The 25,366-nt window shown below is 36.2% G+C and overlaps 1 protein-coding gene across 1 annotated transcript; it reads right to left on the bottom strand.

The window, feature by feature from the left end:
- Window positions 1-1,208: 1,208 nt before the first annotated feature.
- Window positions 1,209-20,505, bottom strand: LOC149793589 (uncharacterized). Its single transcript, XM_089966432.1, has 4 exons — window positions 18,842-20,505; window positions 11,977-12,126; window positions 8,989-9,173; window positions 1,209-2,283 (listed from the first exon to the last, which is right to left on the bottom strand). The coding sequence occupies exons 1-4, from the start codon at window positions 20,502-20,504 to the stop codon at window positions 1,318-1,320; spliced, it is 2,964 nt and encodes a 987-aa protein (XP_089822558.1). The 5' UTR covers window position 20,505; the 3' UTR covers window positions 1,209-1,317.
- Window positions 20,506-25,366: the final 4,861 nt, after the last annotated feature.

The following is a 25,366-nucleotide window of genomic DNA, read 5'->3' as shown; positions in this document are numbered from 1 at the left end:
AGACAGCACAGAGTACCTGCCAAAATAGACCCACACCTACCCACCTACTATCCATTAGTTGTTTTGATACATCTTAAGACCGACATGGCACTAAAACGAAATACTCTTGAAACCGAAATATAATTGTCGTCCCTGAATTCTTGTTATTCTTTAATTTCGCTACATATTATTCGCAAAACGAAAACCCATCAGGAAATTTAATCCAAATTGATTTTAGGTCCTGTATTTTGTTTCTACACTGAAATGAACCCATACATCCCAAACTTACTCAAAACATGGTCAGGTTGCTACAAGATCCCATTATGAGGTCAGCCAAAGGCCCAGACATAGCCTAAGGCTATGCTTGAAATAAACCAAAGCCCAGCACACGCACAAGCACAGCTTAAGGCCAGTATAATGCAAGGATCATCCAATCGGATTAAAATCAGATCCCTACGGTCAGTGTAGATATGATTTCAATCAGCTTGAATGCTCATCAGTAATATCTCCATTTTCAAAGCTAATTGTCTCATCTGCCTGATATCATGCTAAATAAACACATTTCATGAAATGGGACTGTTAATCCACTGTAGATCTGATGAAGCCAGAGCGAACAATAATATCACTTTTCTTTGATGACAGTCTTTGTGTGTGTGAAGATGTCTGTTTCATTTCTGTATTCACCATAAAACGTTCATTTAACTATATAGCTATCTATCTATCAGGCCTTTACTGACATTCTCTCTCTCTCTCTCTCTCTCTCTCTCTCTCTCTCTCTCTCTCTCTCTCTCTCCAATAAACATTTTATACCGCCTTTGATTTAACCAAGTTCTATCTGTATGTCAGTTGCGCGCGCGCACACACACAAACACAAAGTTAAAGCTTCCTCTCTCTCTCTCTCATTGCCCTGTGACGCAAACAAACTATCTGAACATTTAAACAATAATGCCAATTTACACTTGTTGAAATGAAAATATTGTATACATTTACTTTATTAATAGAAAGAATATCATTCTAGTAATAAAACGTTTTTAAAAAGGCACTAATCAATTTATACAAATTATGTGATAACTAAGGGGATCAGTGGCGTAGTAAGACATTACTGATCACCGCATCCCCCCCCCCCAATTTTTTTAAAAATTATTTCGGACCCCTCCTAATTAAACAAATTGTTTAATTTAATTTGTCTGCACCACCCACCTCCATCCCCACTGAAGGGGGGGGGGGGAGTGCGAGCTAGGTGGGGGCGACGCCATTAAAAGGGACATAAATGAATGCATCTCATTTTGGGTAACAATTCCCAAAACCTAAACTTAGCCTTTATATATATACATTTGCTTATGTGTCGGTCTTACGAGACTCTGTGCGTTCATTTGTCTCAGTCACCACTGTATCGATGTTACATCGACCACTTAAATTCTGACTTCTCAAAGAATTGTGATCAATAGATGACGTTTTGGGATATAATGGTTGGAGTAATGACGACGGAAATGCATAGTTAGGAGTAGTCGTAGACAAATTTGTATTCATCCGCTGATGTCCTGCTTGCGGAAACCGGTCGAGAAAAGTCATCATGTTTGGGTTCGCAAATATACAGTGAGCAGATGAGTTCTGCATCATGGCTTGGATCTGTAAACCTCCTATATATGGATGTCTTGTTATGGTGGACAGTCTAGGGTCAGTAAGGGACGCAACTCCGGATACGTTGAGCATAGGTGGCGGTATGACTCCATGTGACATCATAGACTGTAAGGGACTACAGTCAGCTGCTCGCGACGGAGTTGTAGAAACCTGTGCATCTCCATTTGATGATGTGTGGACGTATGTCAACGATGGTCGTGAATCGAATTCTTTTTCAACTGGCATATTGTTTACTTTGTTACTCGAAGCCTTTGGAGCGGATACTAAGGTGTTTTCTAATGTAGGTGTAACCATTGTGCTGATGTCGTTATTTGCTACCTCTCTTGATGCTTTAAACCGCTTTCCTTTCGAATCCTCGATCAAAGTTTCGGCAAATGACCTTTTTGTCGGTAAACATTGCTCGAAGTTACGTTGTGGTTGAACAGGACATAAATCAGCGGCGTTTTCTATAGTTCTGTCTGTATCGAAATTAAGTCCGCACCCAATTGCACGTGATTCGCCGAACTTTCTTTTGTGTCTCAGTTCTCTGGTAACATCGGGTGCTTTAGACATTTCTTCTACCTTCTGATTTATATTTATAGGCGGAAATAGGTAGTTGTTTCTTTCGAAAATCTTATTTATCGCCGTTTGGTCTCTTTTTGATATGATGGCATTGCGTGCGGTCTGAAAGTTATTGAAAATAGATGTTTTAAATTTTTTTCATAACTCCATACCACAGACATATATTAGTACCAAGGATGGTGGGATTAGGTCTCGTGATTTATACGAAAAGTATATTACTAATCAATCACTTGTGTACTATGTGTTGTAAATTACAGCAAATACTTGTAATTCGTCAATTTACTTCAGCTTCAGAAAGGAAGGATATGATACATGTATATATTTTTCTATTGAACTTGTGTAGCTGCGTAAGATTAATCGAGAGAGAAGCATTTCTAACAATTTATGCTACTTCGATTCCTGAGTTCAGTTCAGTAGAACAACTGGTTATATTTGTGAAAGAATCTCATTGTATATTAAAATTGTATTATTTATTCTTCGTCTAGCGTAAAAACACAACTGAATCCATCTGAAAACGGTTGAATTTTGTCTTATAACGCGAAGAAGATCAAAACTTTATTTTTTTTAAATCGACATGAAAATGCTTTTTTCGAAAATGAACACATTTACAAGTTTCACTTTATAATTGAGAAGCTAATTATTTTTGTTGTTCGAAATTAATCTTTGTTTGAAAAATTAGGAGAAATCCTTTATTTATAAACCTAATGATGGCGAGGGGCTTGTATATGTAAACCATATGACTAAAATACACATCATTTTTTCTGTTGGTATTAAAGATAATGAAATGATTAAAAATAAGTTAATTTTTTTCTTAAAGAATTTAAATAAAGCAAATCTAAATAAATTAATCTCTCTCTCTCTCTCTCTCTCTCTCTCTCTCTCTCTCTCTCTATATATATATATATATATATATATATATATATATATATATATATATATATATATATATATATATATATATATATATATATATATATATATATATCACATACATTAAAAATCACATGGCATTTAGAGTGTTGGTATAAAGCAAATTGATATATCAATATTACTGGTATATCAAATTGTGATCCGTCCATGGCGCAATAATACGAATATATAAACATTCTTTCAACTGCAGGCTTATAGATCAATGATAAATTTCTACTCATTCATTAATCATAAATGACATATGAAAATAACGTTAAAAATAGTTAATATAGATTGCCAGTTTTCTAAATGAAATTAAAATGGTACAGTTTCATCGGAATGCTTTCTTTTTTCCTTTCCCCTCTCCCTTTTCGCGCGCAAGGGAAGAAAAAAAAGCAAAATTCTGGACAGAGAAATAAACATGGCGCTGGACGAAAACATTAAAACTGAACTTGTAGCAAGTAATCTGGTTCGTTGTAACGGTATGTTTACACTTTTTTTTGGTATCTGTCAATGGTGTTCATAATACCAATGATACATAGTTGCAGTCGCGAGTCGACGCTAGGCCTATGTGTTAAATTTGTCGGTTACGAGGCACACATACTGTAGAGTATTTAATACTTTGTTGTCTTTGTGACGCGAGAGAGAGAGAGAGAGATTTATAATCTTTAGAAATGTTAATAAAAGCAGAATAATGACTTGGATGAACTGTCAATATATTAAAATATTTTAATTACCTCTTGTCGGTTAGATATTGTGCTTAGTTTCTATTTTACGCTAATTTCCATACGCCAATACGTGAATGCCTGACAGATCAGGTTCAGTGTTCAAGAGGCTAACTGTGTTTGCAGTGCACTACTTTCTTCATAAAAACCATGTTTCATGTTTAAATCATGAATGTGTCTTATATTAGTTTAATAAATCTGAATAAAAATGAAACTCAAAAAGAAAACAATCAACTTAGCAATTTGCATATGTGTTTGTGAACAACAAGAAAAATCGTAGAACTACATTTTGTAGCGGACACATACACTCGCAAGGATGTGAGGAGTTCATTCACTCGATCAATACACAAACGTAGCATATCGTAACTTAGTCCGAGTTTCCTTTGACCCTTGCCACCCCATTTTTGATATTTAGACATTGATATTGGAGAGTAGGGTCAGAGTCCACTGCTAATCGAAAAGTTGGAATTCGCCGACACCATTTGGTGTCAGCATAGGGTAGGTGCTTAGTAACCGGCCTAGCTTATTTGAACGACCTTTCATCGAGATATACCGGCACGAAATCGACAGAAATATGATTTATTTTCTCAGAAATTGCGAGCATGGCATTTGTTGGATCTTTTAATCCGCTGACAGACAAGACTTAAGTACATCGTTGCTGAAATTTGACCTGAATCTCGCCATTTGCATTCCGAGTCACATGACTATACAGATCTCGCAACCTACATGTAAATGACATCAAAAGTCATGTAGTCACCTGATATCAGCAATAAACAAATTTCCAAAGTTGTTGTACAAAATATTTGGAAATATTATATAGAAGTCACTTAATGTTTGTAAATAGATATAATGCACACTTAATTCGCAACATATATATTCTGAGAACAACGACCAGAAAACTGCCGGTATCGCAGCATGGTGGAGAAAACCATTTTCATCAAGTACCGAGAACGTATCAGCGATGTCTTCGTTTGTATCGCGTAACTACCGCACTGACATGTGCCCTCTGCTTAGTGAATCTGGTTTGATTTCAAGCTACTTCAACATTTACAAATTTCCGGTCGTTGTTTTCAAAAACAATATTTTCAGAAGTTTGTGTTCTTTCACTTTTCTATAATCGTAACTCCATTCAAAGTGCAATATGTGTATTCGTATATGATATAAATAAATATATGTATAGTATTTACGCTGTATCAATGATATACCGCTCGTTGTACACATTTTTCAATGAATGGAAACTCGGCAAACCTTATATATATATATATATATATATATATATATATATATATATATATATATATATATATATATATATATATATAATCACACCGCACACACACACACACACCCTGCATGACGTGTCTCCTCAAACAAAATCTCCATAGTATTGTATTCATTATTCATATTTGAATCGTAATGTCGTAAATTATTGACAGTTACATTGTATGTCTTGTAAATTTCTGAGAGTAATGGACTTCTCAACTACTATCCTATAGTCATAAGCGACTCAACCATTTTTATTTATCAACGATGTCCCTCCTTTTCTCTCCTTAGAAATGGGTAACTGAAGGCAAATAAAGCTGTAATGGCGTCCTACCAATTCTCGTCAGTAACTAGTTATCAATATGGTTCTCAAGCGGCATAAATTTGGAAATTTGATCTTCCATAGATATTTCAAGAAATATGTTTAACAGTATTTGAAATAGACGTTTTATAGATTGACACGATGGCAGTCAAAAACTTAACAGACTTAGACAGGGTACTGCAAAAGATATTTTACAACAGATACAATATTTTCTCCTCAGTTAAAGGCTTCAAGCACTTAATAAGAGAGGAAGTCGCTTCTGCTGTCTGCCAGTAGACTTCTGCAAGGCTTTTAACTCTACTAATTGTATGAATTTTCGTACTGATCTTGCTGACAAAGAAGTGATTGGAAAGCTGTTCAAAGGTCTAGTATTATAAGAGTATAAAAGGTAAACTCGTGTGCGAGGAAAAAACAGCAATATGCCGCTTCTTCTAGCAGAATTATGCACCAGATAATACTGTGTACAGAGTCCCATTTCTTCAACTTTTTCATGAACGATAACGTTTTAGACCTTCAAAAGAAATGTGGCAATGGCATTTGTTAACACACAATGTATATCTGACATTCTTTGTTTGAATAGTGGAATGTGTGCTGTTTCGAATAAAACTCTGATTATAGTCTTTAAAAATGTGATTTTTTTTTAAAAAAAAGAAACAATTATTATTCTAGACATTAGAAGTCACGGTAACTCAGGTGGTAGAGAGTGAGACTCAAAATCCAAAGGTAACGTGTTGGCAGGCCTGGTCGACTGCTACAGAGTGTCCTTGGGAAAGGTATTTGCTCCCATTTTCACGCTTATATACCAATAATGTGTTAAAGTGCCGTTACAACCAACCAACAAACAAACAAATATATGCAAGACATAACTACATCATGTTGAAAAATGTGGATAAGTTCGGAAAAATCATATGATTTACAATGGGAAAAAGACTTATAGTTCACCTATGGGTATGGTTGATTCAAATAAGATATGTTTTATTTCATTTTAAGCAACAGCGTCGAGACAATTTGATGAAGGAATGTCATTCCATTCACGGTAGCTCACACAAAGCATATAATTACAATAGATTTTATTAAAAATGTTGTTTTCAACACTATTCATTGATATATCAAATCATCTCCAACAAACTTTGACTATATATAGTGTAATGTGCACAGTCTTGATACAGAAAACGAAGACATATCATCATGCTCAACTGACGTCAATCTACTGATGTGACAATGCGCAAGGGCCCCTTCCTGGTCTAAGGCGATCGCCTTTACCGACAACCGCCATCTCACCTCTGTCCATGTGGGTTTAAGTCTCGGTTCCGCCAATGTGTGTACGTGAAAAAGCTTGCCATTAGCTTCCCATGGGTTTTTTGGTTCCTCCCGGGGTTTTCCCGGTTTCTTCCGCCATTTGCTGAAAAATGCGTTAAGCTCACAAACCACCACAAAGCGAAAATAGATGATGAATTTCATTTTGTTTTACAACGTCCTTCACTTTTGATACCTTTAAGACAGAGACTTTCTCTTAGAAAAATCAAAGCGATGGAACTTTTATACTTTGATGTCCAAAAACCTAGTATCAATCTCCAAATATGCACAATGTGCCTCCCTCCCTCACGAGAGAGAGAGAGAGAGGGAGAGAGAGAGAGAGAGAGAGAGAGATTGCAATAGCAACTTAAATTATTATGTTATCTAATTGTTTTCTTCTAGGCCTAAACAGATTTTTCATATTTTTTTCTTCATGTTCATAGTTTTGCAATCTGTTAACTGCGCTCCAAAGTTACCAAAGTTATTCAATTTGCGATGTTGTAATTTGCATTATGGACATGTGACCTCTGTTACTATAAACTTTTGTCTGTATCTCTGGCAATGTAAGCTTGAAGAACGACAGTCAGGATCAACGTGCAGATTCGTTTATTTTTCTTAGCCTGTCTAAATCGTAATGAATCCATCTTTTATACAATACTTAGCATGAGGGAGCACGCGCTGAGTTTGCACGTGCACAATAGCAGACCAGTAAGGGGAAATACAACGGACCACTATTTAATTATATCTTCGCATCGTGGACGAATAAATAAATATCGGTATCTAAGAACTGAATGAGCAATAACTTATGCCTATCAATTACATTTACGTCATGATCATCGTAGAATTAACATTATTCTGAAATCCAGATGTTCGGAGAATATGTATGACAGTCATTCTGATTAAAGTTGCGATGTCATTTCTACAATAACCCTTCATCTTGAAACGAACATCACTACGTGCATATTAATATGTTAAAGAATGTCACTACGAACAGATTAGGTACAAACACTTACTGAACTGCACGAAATCACTCAAACAGATCTATTATTGCATCATTAAGGTGGCTGACGAGAAAATGATTCAGAAAGGTAAGGACCCTGATCGAGTCAGGATGTAGTAGGAAACTGCTTGTAAGGCACGCTATTCGCGAAAGAATGATTGAGGCGGTTGTTGTTGTGGGGTTTTTTTTACATAAAGAATCAAACAAATTTTAACGTTTAAAATATATTGAAAACTGATTTTGAAAAGCGAAATAAATTTGCATTATTGACGAGAAATAGTAGGACGCCCGCAAACAGTTCTTACTTACAAGGTTTCCAAATATTTTATTTCTAAAATGAATACTAACAACACTTTAGGCTAGCCATGGTAAAAACATGATTTTATTGTGTATCTCAATGAATATCATGGGCAATGCTGTTAAATTATCTTACATTTAATCCAGTGAAGCTTGAAACTATTTTCACCTTAATCAAACCATGCTCGTGGCCTTTCATTAAAACAAGATAATTGAAAGGTGCAGTTAATCACCACCCAGGGATCACCCAGGTACAGAGACCTTCGGCTACAGCTATCGGATTCGGTATTCGTATCTTTTACAAAACGGAAAATAAGTCCGCTAGTACAGAGTATGACCAGAAACTGGAGACCCGTCTGATGACTTGCATGGATTTCTACCCCTCAAATCCAATCATCAAAGCCACTCAGAATTTAGGATGGACATCTTATCTGAACAATACCATGAGTTCCACTTCACCAAAAGCTCGTAAAGGCGATCACAGTGGCATTCTTTAATTAATAACATTTTATTTCATATTTGTATTCAATAAAATATTTCTCGAAAGCATTTTCTAATGAATCCGGATATATATTCTCAGTGCAACATTGTAAATAAACGAATCATATGAAATCTACGCATTTCTGTTGTAATTAGTCAAAGCTAAGTAACACAAAGGCTATTTTTTTATATAAATATTTCTATCTCTTTGGTTGTCTGTTTACATATCAAACAATATTATATCTATACTTATCATAGAAGCTAGGTGCTTCAAGCGGAACCCCAATTTTAACACCACACCATAAATACGACCACTTCTCACGAGTCCTGACTGTGATCTTTTTTGGGGTGTTCTTTTGAAAACAATTTTTTTTTCAGTAATACGGGGAAAGATAAAAAGAGGAAATCCAAAGACCTCAAACGATTTACCGATTTAAAGACATTGCATTGTTTACTAACTACATACACGTGTAGTCGTGTATTGCGACTTTGCAGGAACTTACTGTGTAATTTACCTTGGGGATGTCTTTGACTGAGTCTTCGCATATCGCTGAATGTGGCTTTGGTGTGTGTTTCGCTGCAGTTACTTTGATTGGCTCACCGGACACTAGGGATTGTGGTGTTAGGGCCAAGGTGATTGTATACATGGATTCATCTAACTGTGTTGCATCTCCTGCATCTTCAGTAAATGTAACTTTATCTGTCACAAGACCATAAAATCATATATAAGACTGCCTAATGATATTGACTGAATGCTGTTCTATGCAAACTGTTTACATTGGTTGAATAAAAATGAAAATGACATAAAATGTATTGCAATCGTCATCAGTTAAAAACTAATTTTCAGTCTGACAGTGCAAGCAGATGGTAAATATTGAAACTATTTTCGAAAACAACATTTTTAGAACAAAAACTGAAATGAAAATAAAATGGTATATTACTTTAGCATAAAACCGAACAGCAAAGGCTGGGTAGAATAAATGTCATGGTAATTTTATTTACTTATTTAATTTAGATACCTACTGAGAACGCAGATTAACATCTTTTTAAACAGTTCCTGAAAGAACAAAACTTACAATTATAAAGAGCCTTCTGTATGTTGGGCCGTTGGGGGAAGCTAGGTAAAATAAAATGCTTTTTTCAGAAATCTTTTGATCGAAATGTAGTTAAGACATTTCTGAAAGGAGAGTCAGCAGGGTAGAATTTGGATTTTAACGTGTTCCCAGTATCTTTAACCAGGTATAAACCAGAAAACAATGAAACTACAAGGATTACAATATGGATTATTCTAATTCAGGAAAGAAACTTTGATGATGGAATTACCATAGAAACGAAAATGGACTCTGAACTAGAATTTCGGATGATTCATATGGGCGGGTTTGCAAAGTAGATTTCGGATTTCAACATGTATGCAGTACTCTAACCAGGTATAAACCACGAACTTAATAAGAAATGAAAATACAAGGAAATGAAAAAGGGCTATGATACAGATTCAAATTAAGGAATATTCTGGTTCGGAAAAAATATATAGACTTTCTAATATTCAACATGAAATATAATTTGCTTGAATGGACTTTATAACGACAAGATTTACTAGTCAACATTGCCGAAATATGAAATATTTATAACAAAAGCACTGGAACTTGATTACAAATGGATAGACAACAAAACCAACCAAAGAAAAAAGACTTTGTAACAGCAAGATTACTAGTCAAATTGCAGAAAGAATAACTATCTCTTAATAATCATCGGATAAATAACAAAACCAACCAAGGAAAGTAATACCAGTTTGGCTAATGACAGATGATTTTCTAATCTGGATTGCCAAAGGATGAATTTCGATTATTTAAAACACTGGAGCTGAATCCAGCTTGTTGAAGTATATAACCAAGTACTCAAATTTTGATAATACAAAGAGAGTGATTTCCATCACGTCCACTTGATGGAAGATTTCAATCCTCTTTTTGCACCAAGGTGCAACAAGAAAGCTGAACACAATTAGACCACAATATGCCATGGTATATAGAAAAACTGAAACACCAATAACAATACGCAACACATGCACGCACTAAAAAAAACACAAAAGCACTTAGTCACCATATTATTTTTAAAACTAAATACTTTACTTTCGATTAGAAATACCTTTTCAAAATTATATTATTACACTAAGTTTTAGTATCATGAGTGCGTGGGTCTATTCCCACTCATGAAACAGCCCTCCAATCAGACCGCAATGGGAACCAAAAGGACCCGCGGCTGAAGGCTATAATTACCAGTGTACCTTGTACACACAAACGCCTGTAGGATGAGGCTATTTTTCCTTCCCCCAGGATCAATTATCAGGTCGCTGTGCGGCCATTAACAGTGGTACATGCACAATGTGCGCACACCACTATAATCCAACTAATCAATCAATTACACTAAGTTTTAGATAAGAACAAACAACTATACAGAATTTGATCTAGTTTGAGCTGTTTTTCATTTATATGGATACAAATACAACACTACACTCATCAATGCACAACACAAGGACAAATGACTCTGGCAGAGTCACTACAATGAAATTAAATACAGGGAATAAAAGGAAATGAACCCCTCCCTTAGACTTAATAGTCTTGATGGGAGATAGTACTATCCTAAGTTCAAAGTGATGATAGTTTGGAAATCAGGCCCAATGCCAACCCGGGCATAGGACAGAAAGTACAATTATCAAAACTTTTTGGGGGGATAATACAAATCGCTGCAATTATCATTTGATGAACAAAACAGAGAGCAACCCTGTTGAAACTACACTTATTTTATATTTTCATTACTATTTTATATTAACACCAAAACATTCAACACTACTTCGGTGGACAGGGAAACCTTGCACCACTTAACATTTTCGGAAAACCGGGCTTTCACTTCAAAAAGTCTACCTAGCTACGTGCTAGGCTAGAACAGATAAATGTCAGCAAGAAATGTAGTTAAACTGACGGTACCACAGGCTGAAGTGTTTCACTTTACAGTTGGAAAATAAAGGGCATGACTGTCTTTGATCGGATGTCCTGATTTTAACCGAGCAACGGCTGACCACACGCCTACCTACTGTTCCTCTGTAATATTTTAAGGTATGAAAGTTCTCTAACATCGTAATTTTAAGGCCAAGAACTACTAATGACTGCGAAATGAAATGGACTATTAGACTAGATTCAGTGCTTGGGGTCAGTTGAAATGTGAAATGTCTATATTACGAAATATAGTATTTTTTATGCAGAACATGAAAAGGAAAGAGAAGAGTAGAGGTCAAAAAACTATTTTCACAGAGAAAAATAAATTACATATAGAACAGAAAGAGTGACAGACAGAGAAGAAAAAATCAAGTTTCTCCACCTTTTTCTTGACTCAGCATCATGAGTTAGTAAAGATGTTTGGTTAAAACTGCATTACTACGAAGGATTTGCTTTTATATTTATATTGCGCACTCTAAATGACATTTATATATAATCTTGAGCGGGCAATACCTTCACTGTGATTGAATGTAATACGCATTTTCCTCAACCACTGGCCAAACTCAAGCAGATATTCCGGATCCATTTCACGGATAATGCTCTTGACCAGGGCTTTGGCATTTGCCAAAGGCGATCCTGTTTTCTCATCATTTGTAGACTGTCCTGAAAGAATTCAAGGAAGAGACAGTCACCTTTTGATACATACATACATACATACATACATACATACATACATACATGCATACATGGTACATCCATCAGCAGATATGTGAGCACGTAAGTTCCAAAATAAGAAGGTTTCATTTTGCTTTTAATTTTATATTTTGCAACTAAATTATACCAACGTTTCTATCGGCTCTTTTTATTAAATGGTACATACGAAATCGAGGATTTAAAAGTGCGAAATGCATGCATAAATCCATAAAATAAATTTAATATCAATTTCTGCATTTCTATATAGTCCATATTCCAGTTAGATTTAATTTTTTGTGAGAGAGTCGATTAAAACCTTTGAAAAACGTAGGTGGATATAATGATTTTTTGAAGATTTGTAATGTAGTGACATCTGAAAAACTCTCCATGTGTAACTGATAGTGGACGGAAATAAGGTCTCCAGGAACAAGTTACGCTACAACCACAGAAAGAAAAAAGAAAACATAAAGCAAAAAGTTACAATGTCACTCCACCGTAAAATAAAAACCACCGACAACCATCACTGCAAGTACAGTGAGACATTCTAACTCAAATTACGCCTGCAAATCATTAAAACAGTAATTTTGTATTAACGAATGATTTTGCACACTTTTCAAATGAAACGCTTCTTAGAAAAAACGCATTGTGATTGATAGACAAAAAAAGGCTTATGTAGAGGTATGTGTACCATAAACTGTGTACCAGTTTACGGCAGGTTTTGCATCATTAATAAGAGAGAAAAGTATTTTTAATACGTAAGTTGTTGATATAAAATAATTTACACAGAATTCTGCTCGATTGGCCAATCAGCGAGCGCTATTATACACACCTCCAGACACTGTTTACGTCCGCCATTTTCCTCCGACAAGCTGCTTCTGTCGATATCGACTCGGCTATTGTATATATTTACAAATTTCGCAACGGTTCGGAGAAGTCGCCCCACTTCGCTCGGAGAAGACGCCCCAAGGATCATATATAGTAATTCTGAGATATAACCACATGGTTAAGGCTTTATTTATTGTTGTTTTTCTTCAATTTTTCAACTTTTCCATTTGATCAACTCTGCTTCTGTACTTAACGAAAAAGAAGTGTTATCTGTCCCTTTTGCTCTGCTCTTCAAATCATTAGATGCAATTTAATAATATTTGTAGAGATAGTGTTATCAATATTTTTATAACATTTACATCTAAAAATGAAACATGCGTACTAGATGCAGTATAAGTAAATTTAATCGTCGGGTCAAAATGATTCAGGAGATCAATAATTTTTTTCAGTTCTTCAGTTGAATGCTTCCAGATCATAAATATGTCATCTAAAAATCTGAACCAAAGAGACGGATTAAACTTTTCGTTTTGAATAAAATCCTTTTCTAATTCACCCATGAAAGGGAAGAGTATATATGAGCCATATTAATACCCATTATCTGTATGTAATTCGTATTATTAAATTTAAAATAATTATTTTCCGATATAAGATTTTATTATTTTACAAATATCTTCGCTAGATGGTGTGCTATTATTAGGATTGTTATCAACAAAATATTTGCACGCTTCAATACCATCTGCATGCGGAGTGTTGGTATATAGTGATGTTACATCTAATGATACCAGGATTGAAATTATCGGATAGATGTGGAATAGACTTCGACTTTTTAATGAAAGTAGTTGTATCTTTAATGTATGAAGGAAGTGATTTCATTAAAGGTTGTAAAACACTATCATTAAATTCGAACTACAACCTGATATAATGGGTCGTCCTGGAAAATTTAAAGGTAAATTATGGTCAGGATTTGTATGAGTTTTGGGTAATACGTAGAAATGAGGTGTACGTATGTTAAGAGGGAAATTATCAAATTCCTCACATACGGAATTATTATTTTTAGCGATCTCATTAATGCATGTTGAATTTTTTTATTTAATTTCTAATTGACGTTCAACTTTAACATAATCATCTTGATTCACAATAATAATAGTGTTTGACTTATCATCCTTTTTAATCACTATACTGTCGTCATTCATTAGATTATATACAGACTTAATTTCGTCCTTATAAATATTACTATGATATTCTTTAATTTAGTTAATATCTCTTTTGTGATCGCGTATATATAAAAATATAAATACGAATCAGGTAAAAGATGACTTAATTCTGTTATAAAAAGGTTATTTGGGTGTCAAGTTTTGGGATGACTTCTCCAACCAATTGGGGCGACTTCTCCAACCACTCTGAGGCGACTTCTCCAGATACGTGGGGGCGAGTTCTCCGCATACCGACGTAACTTAGAGAAGTGCAAGCGATGGATAAATGCTCTCGCTTTCTGTCTCTGTCTCAATGTTATTTCATATGGCAAATATTGCTCACCAATATCATCTGGTATATATTTTAATATTATCACGCCCGCCATTTTCACAGAATGTTTGTCGGAGGTTAAGACGTCAAGTCACGTGTTCGGTAGGCGAAGTGATCTACCTTCTGGCGTAAGGTCAATTAACCTGTCATTTTGATGCAGAAAGCTGTCTCTGCGCATTCGGATACGAGCCGGTTCTTCGTTTATATATTAAAGGTGACTATATACTAAAGGTGACTATATTAAAGGTGACCGGGATAAATTAAGCAAATATCTTAAATGTGTCTTAACAGAATCATTTATTTCGGTACACATTAATTTGTGATTTACATGAGAAATGTTGCTGCAGATTTTTATCAAGGACTCTGAAAAATGAATTTTATTTTGTTTTTTAAAATTCGGAACCATTCAATATATTTGTGAATAAAAAATTTTCTAAATGGGATCGAATTGGTCATATCACAGTAAGGCACATATTTATAATAGTACTTTGGTTACCACATACACATGCACACACAACAACAAAAACAACAACAAAAACACAAATTTCAACAGCTTAACATCGGCCAGTTTCATTCACACTGGAAATCAGTTTGACTTTTGCACTTCACTTGCTAAATATGTAGTGCGGTATATCTCTGTCCTTTACCAATTTGAACAGTTTAATATCGGTTAAAAGAAGGCTATTATTTTTATTTTTTATTTTTAAATACTCAAGCATTTATGTAGATAATGTACATACATCTAGTCTGCCCATATGTCGAAGCCTGAGGAATAAACGTATTAAAAAAAGGTTTCTTCCAATGTTAGACTGATAAATCGCAATCAAGGTTATGCCGTTATCATTGGAGACAATATAAGCTACTTGTGATAGTATCTCGACAGTCTTTATCGCGAACTGGAAGTGTCGCAGTTCAGGCAACCCCGTATCACACAGCTTTCATTATTCCCATGATAACGACGATAAGTCACGGCAATGATACAAAATTTCGGTAACCATAGCTGAATCCAGGACAAAGGTCATCCACGTCAGTGCTCACTTGTAAACTGATATATAGAGGTAGAAAGCAAACGCAAAAACACGTGCGCGCGCGCGTGTGTGTGTGTGTGAGAGAGAGACTATAGTAATATCTGTATGTCCTCTTGGTACTATATCTATAGTGTACGAAATAGTTGTACCGCACAACCAATTACCTCACTATTATGTACAGTATATTTTATGTAGCATATGAAAAGCATTAACAGCTAATGCAAAATACAGTTTGTGCCTGCAAGTAACAAAATTATGCATAGAATTTAGAACAGACATCAATGTTGGTAGCAGGTTCCGTGCAACCATTGGTCCAGACAAACTATCTCATTTTAAATGCCAGATGGAGATTCCCTAAACTTGGTAATAAATGAAGTTTATATGAGGATATTAGTTTGGCTCCCTCCTTTTGGATTCCCAATAACGGGGTCAATTTTTGCTCCTTCCATTAGAGTCCCTGGTATGGGTAAATGGTGAGCTGTAAAGAATCTTTAATTACAGTCACATTTTAAAATACCTTTTAAAACACTCTTTATAATTTCAGTAATATACAATATGCATAGTGGACTGTATATTTAAGCCCTAGGTCACTGTCCAGCGATGCCGAGAGGCGGGGTATGGTGGGAAGGTGGGTGTGATCAAAAACACAATTGCAAGTCATCAAAGTTGCTTTTTTTCATGTACTAAGACCCTGAAAGAATCCTATTAATATTTTTGTACAAATTATTCCTTATTAGGCACCATTATTATGTTTTCTTTATAAATTCTCCAAATTGATAAATAATAATGCCTACATATTTTCAACAAATCAAAAAATATATTTTCTGCAATTACCTATATTCTGAAAATTAAATTTACATGATATGTCGCTGATCTTTCATATATACCTAATTACCTACCTACCTACTTACCTACCTACACACATGCATGCATGCATGCATACATACATACATACAGACAGACAGACAGACAGACAGACAGATAGAGAGAAAAAAATGTAATTCCAGTCATATCATTTAATCAGATTCAAATTTTTACGGTAACATTGCCGTTGAAAAGGTTACCGATATTTTTGGGGTTATTAGTCGCAGTTATAAGCAAATGTGTCGTAAGTCATTCCACACACACACACACACACACACACACACACAAACACACAAATCAGAACGTATTTGCTAATTGCCGGTTTCCTCTGGTCTATTCTCTTTTATTCTTTGATAAAGAACTATCATTACTCTGCGGTTTTTTAATATTTTAACCAGAAAATAGAATCATTCGTAGAGGATTTTATAATCGACTTCCACAATTATGCTTATGAGAATGCAACTAAAAAGAATACTACGCCATATCTGAAGTAACTGCAGTAATTTAAAATCCGATAGTTCTGAGTTCAAACATTTATTATTTGTATACGCATCAGGCAAGATTAGATCAACTGAAGGACTTCTAGAAGTAGAAGTGTTGAGGGTACCAAATAATCTTGAGTTAGAATTTCCAATTGTTCGAGTTTTAAGATCGCGTGCAACATCGACAACAACAATATCAACAACAACGAAAACCTTTAAAGCCAGTAATAGTGGGTATTCGAGCTATCGATGTTATCGGTATCGCGATTTTACTATGCATGAAAAACATTATTTTCACAATTGGCTAATTCGTCTTCTTAAATGAGACAGTGGAAAATGATGTCTCTGTAGATATGTTTTTACTGGTGGAGTTTTACCGTATGTAAAACTGAACAACCCATTTTTATTTGCAAATCCATTGCTGAAAATAAAACTTAAAATAATTGTTGCCTCTTTGCATTCGCGTTTAGCTGGACGAGCAGCATATGCAGTAATGCTTTTAAACTTTATCAGATTTGCAGCTGGCTGTATAAACAAATAAACTCCTTGCATCCAGAAGCAAACTTTAATTAGAGGCTGTTCAAACTTGCATATTTTACCGTTAAAAAAGTGTGGGATTTATTGTACATGCAGCTGTCCCTCAACAATAACACTTGTCAGGGATGTATATGAATATGTCGCCTTATGTAACACTGCATTCATCATGCAAAGTGGGTCAACGACCTCATGGTGGTATATAAGAGACCGCGCTATACTGGGGCATTTCATAATGAGGTTACACTGAATTTCTGTGTACTTTTGCTGAAAATGCAGATTACGTGGATTTCTCAGACCAGTATTAAAAATGGATCCCAAATAATTTTGTCTTCTATTCATGCACACTTACATACCAAAATTAATTCCTTACAATGGGTATTTTTCGTTCAGCTTTCCATCTTCTAAAAGCTAGTACTTTTTTGATATATGCTATATTCTGAAGGTAACTTTTAACAATAAATCATCGAACCTTAAATGTCTGTCTAAGTGTGTCCCGGTGATTAAACATTTTTAATTTTCTTTCGCTTTCTGTCTATGTTACCTTGTGTTTGCAAAACATCTTAACACATTTACTTTCTCTGTTCGAAGATTCATATTTATTTTCTATCCATTACATATGCATTCAACACACACACACATTCAACACACACACAAACACACACACACACACACATACACACACAATCCTCGTCTTCTTCATATCTTTTTATTGCAACTTTGTGCTGAGGTTTTTATTTCCATCCAGTATATTCTTAATTTATCCTTAATGTTATTTCATTTCCTTATATATGTATGTACACGCATCGCAAAATGTCGTAAGTTACCTGAAGCAACCACCAAAGTCCAATGTAGTTTACTCGACATCCGCCTACTAACACACTCACCGGAAATCGGTTATATCTGCATCTGGTGTCCTGGCTGCATGAGACGGGGGGGGGGGGGGGTAGAGAGACATGCAAGAGATAGACATCCGGTGGAGGATTTCCAATTAAAAAGGTAACACAAATTCAGGGGGCCACAGATTTTAAAGTATGAAATCGAATTGTATTACAAACAAAATGTATTTATTATTTAAAGGCGTAAAAGTCTTTAAAGGCTCTGGTTTTTAGGCTTTTTTTTGGCCGGGAGAGGGCGGCAACTCTGAAAAGTGACTAGCGACAGAAAAATCATATATCCAACAATGCTGACATAGGACAAAATGGAAACAATTAAATTGATATGTGTTTGTTGTTGTTGTTGTTATTGTTCTTTTCAAATCACTTGCACTTAATTTAAAATCTGCTGAATTTGCGGATTTAGCTTCATTGTACTGTGGTCATAGTGTAATTACGTTACGGAAGTTGACTTTACAGGACAAGGAAAAACTTTCAGCATGAACAACTGCCGGGTGGTTATGCTGACATATTAATGACCTTATCTTATTACCTTCACCCTTGCTTGAGGTAGGCTGGTCAACGCTGTTGTCAGTGCTTAAACTGCGGCGCAGCGACGTTTGTTTTCCCGTCAAGTTCGGCGAAAGTTGATGCCCATCATTGTTTACATCATGGCGCTGCGGCCCATCCTTATTTGACAAATTTGGCGAGAAACGAAGTTCGTCGGTGGTTAAATCGCGGCGCAGTGACCCTTCCCTAACTGACAAGTTCGGCAAAAAATGAAGTCCCTCGGATTCATTGTCGTCTGATGAGACTACGTCATCTCTAGTAGACTCTTTTGAGGCACCAGACCATGAACTGAAATGAAGTTGTGGCGTCGCGCTTGTCGAAGTTAGAAGACTGGCGTGATTTTGAACAGAGAATTCAGAAATATTGGCATCACCTTTTGTGATACTGCGTTCTGAAAATTGCGCGTCTGAACAAGTTGACGTCAGTAGAACTCTTGGAAGCCCGGTAATATCTCGAACCATGCGGACTAAATCGTTCAGTTTATTTACACCCATGGTCGTGGCTCGAAACCAAGCTTGGTTCGGGAGTGGATGAAGCGTGGTTATGCCAAGGTAAAACGGTGCCTCGCTGCTCATCATTGGACTTGGACGTTTTGTGGCGTATAGTTTATAAATGGCAACCGGGTCTCGTTCAAGACACTCGGCATAGGACCAGATCTTTAATGTATCTCTGGTGTCTCCTCCGATGTTTCCAGTTCGGGGGCAATAAGAGAGATATTCTTTAGAACCTTGTGTTTTCAGTTGAATGTCTCCCCACAACAGTTGTTTGTGGTCTACAGCTTTTCTCATTCTAAAGTGTATGACGAAAGCAAAGCACAGTGAATTCAACACGGACATAGGATTATACGGACCCAATTCCTTGGCAGTATATAGCTGATTCAGTCTGTCTCTTGTGTCATTACTTAGCTGATCGTTAGTTTTCTTCGCACCTTTGCCACATGCCCTTAATCTGATCTGCTTACCTCTCAAGGCGTTCCTAGTGCGAGAAAAAGCATTATCCCTTGTCACAGAAGAGGGATAACCACGGGACCTTAGATACCTCTCAAGACTGCAAAGCATTCCCCGTAGACTGGTTGGTTCATAGTCGTTCCCATCATGCTTCTTGATCACAGTAAAATACATACTTAGATAGTGGTCGAGTTCGTTTGGTGATATATTTTCCGGATTTCTTGTTTCATTCAGAGACAGTAAATAGGATGTTAAAAGTCGGATATCGGTCTCTGTTTTTCTTTTAGTGTTTTTGTTTTCGTCATTGACCATATCTCGTTCACTGTAAATTTCCTTATAAGATCTTCCATGAAGTGTTTTCCCGTATTTCATCTGGCTCTTTGTCACTTCTGTATCAGTCAGCATGTCGCTGTCTGAATCTGAATCCTGCGTCATCTCAACTTCACCGGCAAGTAATATTAGTCTACTTCCGGATCCGGCCTGCTGTTCATTATCGGCGCTATATTTAGAGAATGTTGTGCTGTTATTCTGAGACTCTGATTTACCTGTAGCATCGTCTTGTGGTGAACCATTCTCTGAAAGGTTCATGTTTTTGCGATCGACATTTCCGTCTTCATTTTCATCACTGCTCTTCCCATATCGCCTTGGATTTGTAGTGTGCACTGTCTCTTTCAACGTGTAAATTCTGCTGTCTGCCATGCTAGAATATCAGTAATTTATTACATGCCAAGAAAGATAATATTAGTGGCTTTTATAACTAGCTCTGGAATCAGAACAGGAGATAAGACAGGGTGGACAGGTAGGGTGAGAGTTTATCAACTAAACCGTCTGAGTACCTTTGACCCTTCATGCACAATGATGTCCAAAGATATCTTGATTAATGCTGATTTTCAGAAAAATAAATAAAACTTCGATGGAACACCTTTAAACTAGGAAACGTCAGTTTTAATGTGAGCAAATATCCATAATTCCGAGTCCCTCAGATGATGCAGAGGCCAACAGAATCCAAGACAGCTCGACATTTATCTGATTATATGGCATGGCACTGAATGAGACTATGGCTATAAGAAGATACCAAAATTTTGATACAAGATAACGATCTACGCTAACAATACGTCTGTTAGCAATATTTTCCCACTGTAATGATAGTGACCTATGTACATATATGTCCTTTACAATATGACTTCAAACTCATGCAATATAATTTTCTTGATATATTTGTGAACAATGATTGTTGTTACTGTCATTATTTTTTATCATTAGTTTACACTCAAAGCAATAAACATTTATCTTAGATGCCCTTATCCTCTAGTCTACACGTGTTTCTACAATCATGGTTCGAACTTAATTTTGACGACTCATGACATTTTTCATGAAGCGTAATAATAATAATAATAATTATTATTATTATTATTATTATTATTCAAACAATGTCATCAACACACACTGTATAATGCGTTTATACTTGCTGTAGATGAATGTATGCATGTCCCACATCTAACCTGTGAAATCAGGACAGGGATTGTGACATAGTAAACAAGAAACGAGCAAGACTGTCAGAAACTCTTGTATTCTTAATTATGTATAAAAAGAATGGGTATTGATCAAAGTAAATGCTGTCAAAAGATTGTAATTAAACATTTACAAAAGTATGAATAGGATTTTAAAAAATGGTTAAAATTATTTTCTATGACGAGAATTATGGTAGGACACCCAAAAAGATCAAGTGATACTACCGTATTCAGAAATATTGAACAAAGTTGATATCCTCTGCTAATTGAAAATATGTGTCATATATTCCGTATTCAGAGATATTGGGAAAAGTTTATATCCCCCTGCTAGCTGAAAACATATTTGTCATATATAACCTAATGCTTATTGACGCAGATAGCCATACTGTAACAGAATGGGAATCGAAAGTTCGGGATTTGTTAAATAGACTTCATTGGGATGAAGCTATGATAAATTAAGATGCTGGGAACGCTGACGTTTGCTCTTCTTTGGTCAAAACAACTTTTGCCTGACGAGTGTATTTAAATCAGGGAATCTTCAAGGGCTAGAATACATAGAAATGTGTCCATAATGTTGAATATAAGATTAATTTATATATAGTAAAGGGTACAAAACTTAGAAAAGTCCAGTCAAAACAAAAGTTGGCTTCACATCATTTACACATTGCATCGGGAAAGATGGAAAGTAGTGAATAGGGACACTCTAGGGACTAGGGGACTTCCATGTTGAAAAGGATATATCCACTCTGGGGACTATGTAAAATTTAACATAGGAGAAAAAAATATAATATCCACTCTGGGGACTATGTAATTTAACATGGGAGAAAAAAATATCCATTCTAGGGACAAGGGGATTTGAACATGGGAATAGAGTTTGGGCCTGTCTAGGGACAAAGGGAATGGAACATGGGAATACTGTGTGGGCCTATCTAGGGACATGGGGAAATGGAAGAGGGTCGGGACCCTATTTTAATACGGTCCCGACCTGATGGGTCTATGGAAAGGTAACATGCAAAAAATTGAAACAGGGAGGGGGGTCTCTAATTTTTTGTTAATGTTTCCTTAATATTCTATCGTGGATAAACACCCATGTATCTATTTATAGCTATAATCAGCTTAAATTCCTATGAAATCTCACTATCTATTTATACTACAACTTGTGGGTTATTCCTTTGGAAAATCCCACTATCTTTTTATAGCCTCAGCTTGAGTGACGTTCCTGTTTCTGAACTCTAATACATACGTATAGCTACAACCTGTGGAAATCCCCAAGTCCATATTTATAGTCTCAAAATTTCCAGCGTCAGTGAAGTCACTGTACTGAACACTAGGGGATAAATGTCAACAGGGTTGCAAGTGGCTGACCTGACTACGCGCTACTGTAGGTAGGTAGGTAGAGTGTATTTGATAGGGATAAAGTGAGTTTTATAGGAACAAACAGAGACCAATACACACACACACACACACGGAAGAGGAAAAAACAAATCCAAACATACTATCCATACAAACGTACCCAAACGCATACAATCCCCAAATATACTATCCACACAACGTTGCTAACGCATACAAACCCAAAATATACTATCCACACGGAAGGGATGGAAAACAAAACCAAATATACTATCCAAACAAACGTACCCGAACGCATACAATCCCCAAATATACTATCCACACAACGTCGCTAACGGGTACAAACCCCAAATATACTATCCACACAACGTCACTAACGCGTACAAACCCCAAATATACTATCCAAACAACGTCGCTAACGCATAAAAACCCCAAATATGCTATCCACACAACGTCGCTAACGCGGACAAACCCCAAATATACTATCCACACTCGGGAGGAAGAAGAAAAAAAACAACCAAATATACGATCTACACAACGTACGCGAATACACACACACACACACACACACACACAGGGAAGAGGAAAAAAACAAAACCAAATATACTATCCATACAAACGTACCCGAACGAATACAATCCCCAAATATACTATCCACACAACGTCGCTAACGGGTAAAACCCCAAATATACTATCCACACAACGTCACTAACGCATAAAAACCCCAAATCTGCTATCAACACAACGTCGCTAACGCGGACAAACCCCAAATATACTATCCACACTCGGGAGGAAGAAGAAAAAAAACAACCAAATATACGATCTACACAACGTACGCGAATATACACACACACAGACACAGACAGACACACACACACACACACACACACACACACACACAGGGAAGAGGAAAAAATCAAAACCAAATATACTATCCATACAAACGTACCCGAACGCATACAATCCCCAAATATACTATCCACACAACGTCGCTAACGGGTAAAACCCCAAATATACTATCCACACAACGTCACTAGCGCGTACAAACCCAAAATATCCTATCCACACAACGTCACTAACGCATAAAAACCCCAAATATGCTATCCACACAACGTCGCTAACGCATAAAAACCCCAACAATGCTATCCACACAACGTCGCTAACGCGGACAAACCCCAAATATACTATTCACACTCGGGAGGAAGAGGAAAAAAACAACCAAATATACGATCTACACAACGTACGCGAATACACACACACACAGACACACTCACACACACACACACACACACACACACACAGGGAAGAGGAAAAAAACAAACCCCAAATATACTATCCACACAGAAGGGAGATAATACAAACCCCAAATATACTATCTACACATGGAAGAGGAAGAATACAAATCCCATACCTACTATCCACACGGAGGTGAGATGTAAAAAAATAAACCCCATATCTACAATCTACGCAGAGGGAAGAAGAAATAAATAACCCAATATACACTATCCTCAAAGAGGGAAGAGGAAAAAGCCATAATATACTAACCACACAGAAGGAAGAAGAAAACCATTATACACTATCCACACGGAGTGAAGAAATAACCCTTTATATATACTATCAACATAGAATGAAGAAAATAACCCATTATATTCCATCAACACAGAGTGAAGAAGAAAAAGATTTTTGAGAGCACCTAAGCCCTCACCTGCAATGACCAACTCTGCCAAACACCTACACCCCACCCCCAATACTACAAAACCCATTTAACCCGTTATTTTATGGCATCAGTGTGTGATTTAGGAAACATCAAGACACAAAATGATGGATGAATAGACTGACTATTGTTTACCGACTTGCATGCCTAAAGAGCGTGCGTGAAGGAAAACATCCTTTCATTTCAATTCTAACTAAAACATGTTCCAGAGGGATAGAGATAGGTGAAAGAGCACAATTTCATAAAGTGTGAGTAAAAACAAAACACTCCGTCCTTATTATAGAATGTCAAGACTAAGAGACACGTTTTCTTTCTGGTCTAGTTTCTTTTAGAAGGTAGTATGAAATTTCACATCAGGGCCAACGGATCGGCTCACATTGTCAATTATTCCATTTCCATGTCTTTACTGGCACAAGTTATTCATCATCTTCAATTTCTTCTTCTTCTGAATCCCTCTTCTCTGTTTCGTTTTGTTTCTGTTTCTTCTCTTTTCTCTTAGAGCACTCTGAATCCCAGTGTCCTTTCTCCCGACAGCGATATTAGGTATCTTGACTTTTGTTTCTCTTTCTTAGACGGAGCAGGTATTCTGGAGACAAATACCCATTTACCTTTGCAGATATAGCAAACTTCATCAGCACTTACACACTTTCGTATGACTCTCATCAAATCAACGACCAAAAGAGTAAGTTTTGTTGCCACTTTCGTCTGTGAATTATGCTTTCGTATGACTTTTAGCAAATATTTGACCAGCAGGTCGATCTGTGCTGACTCTTCCATCTTCTTGATTGTTTGAGAGTGGAATGAATACTCTGACGCTAAGACACTTTCCCTATGTACAGGGACCTGCTTCGTATGAAACCTAGTCAAATGTAATTTTGCAATAAGATGAAACGATTTCATTGAGAAAGTAAAAGGCAATGACGTGCCGTGTCGCCTCACACAAGAGCTGAAGTGTTAGCTCAAATCCGTGTCAGCGATTTCGAAGA

The sequence above is a fragment of the Sinohyriopsis cumingii genome, chromosome 8 (assembly GCF_028554795.1).
Source record: "Sinohyriopsis cumingii isolate HCF-2022 chromosome 8, ASM2855479v2, whole genome shotgun sequence".
In the NCBI taxonomy this organism is placed as follows: domain Eukaryota; kingdom Metazoa; phylum Mollusca; class Bivalvia; order Unionida; family Unionidae; genus Sinohyriopsis; species Sinohyriopsis cumingii.
The sequence above is the reverse complement of the archived record's forward strand: the minus strand, read 5'-3'. Positions and strand labels throughout refer to the sequence as shown.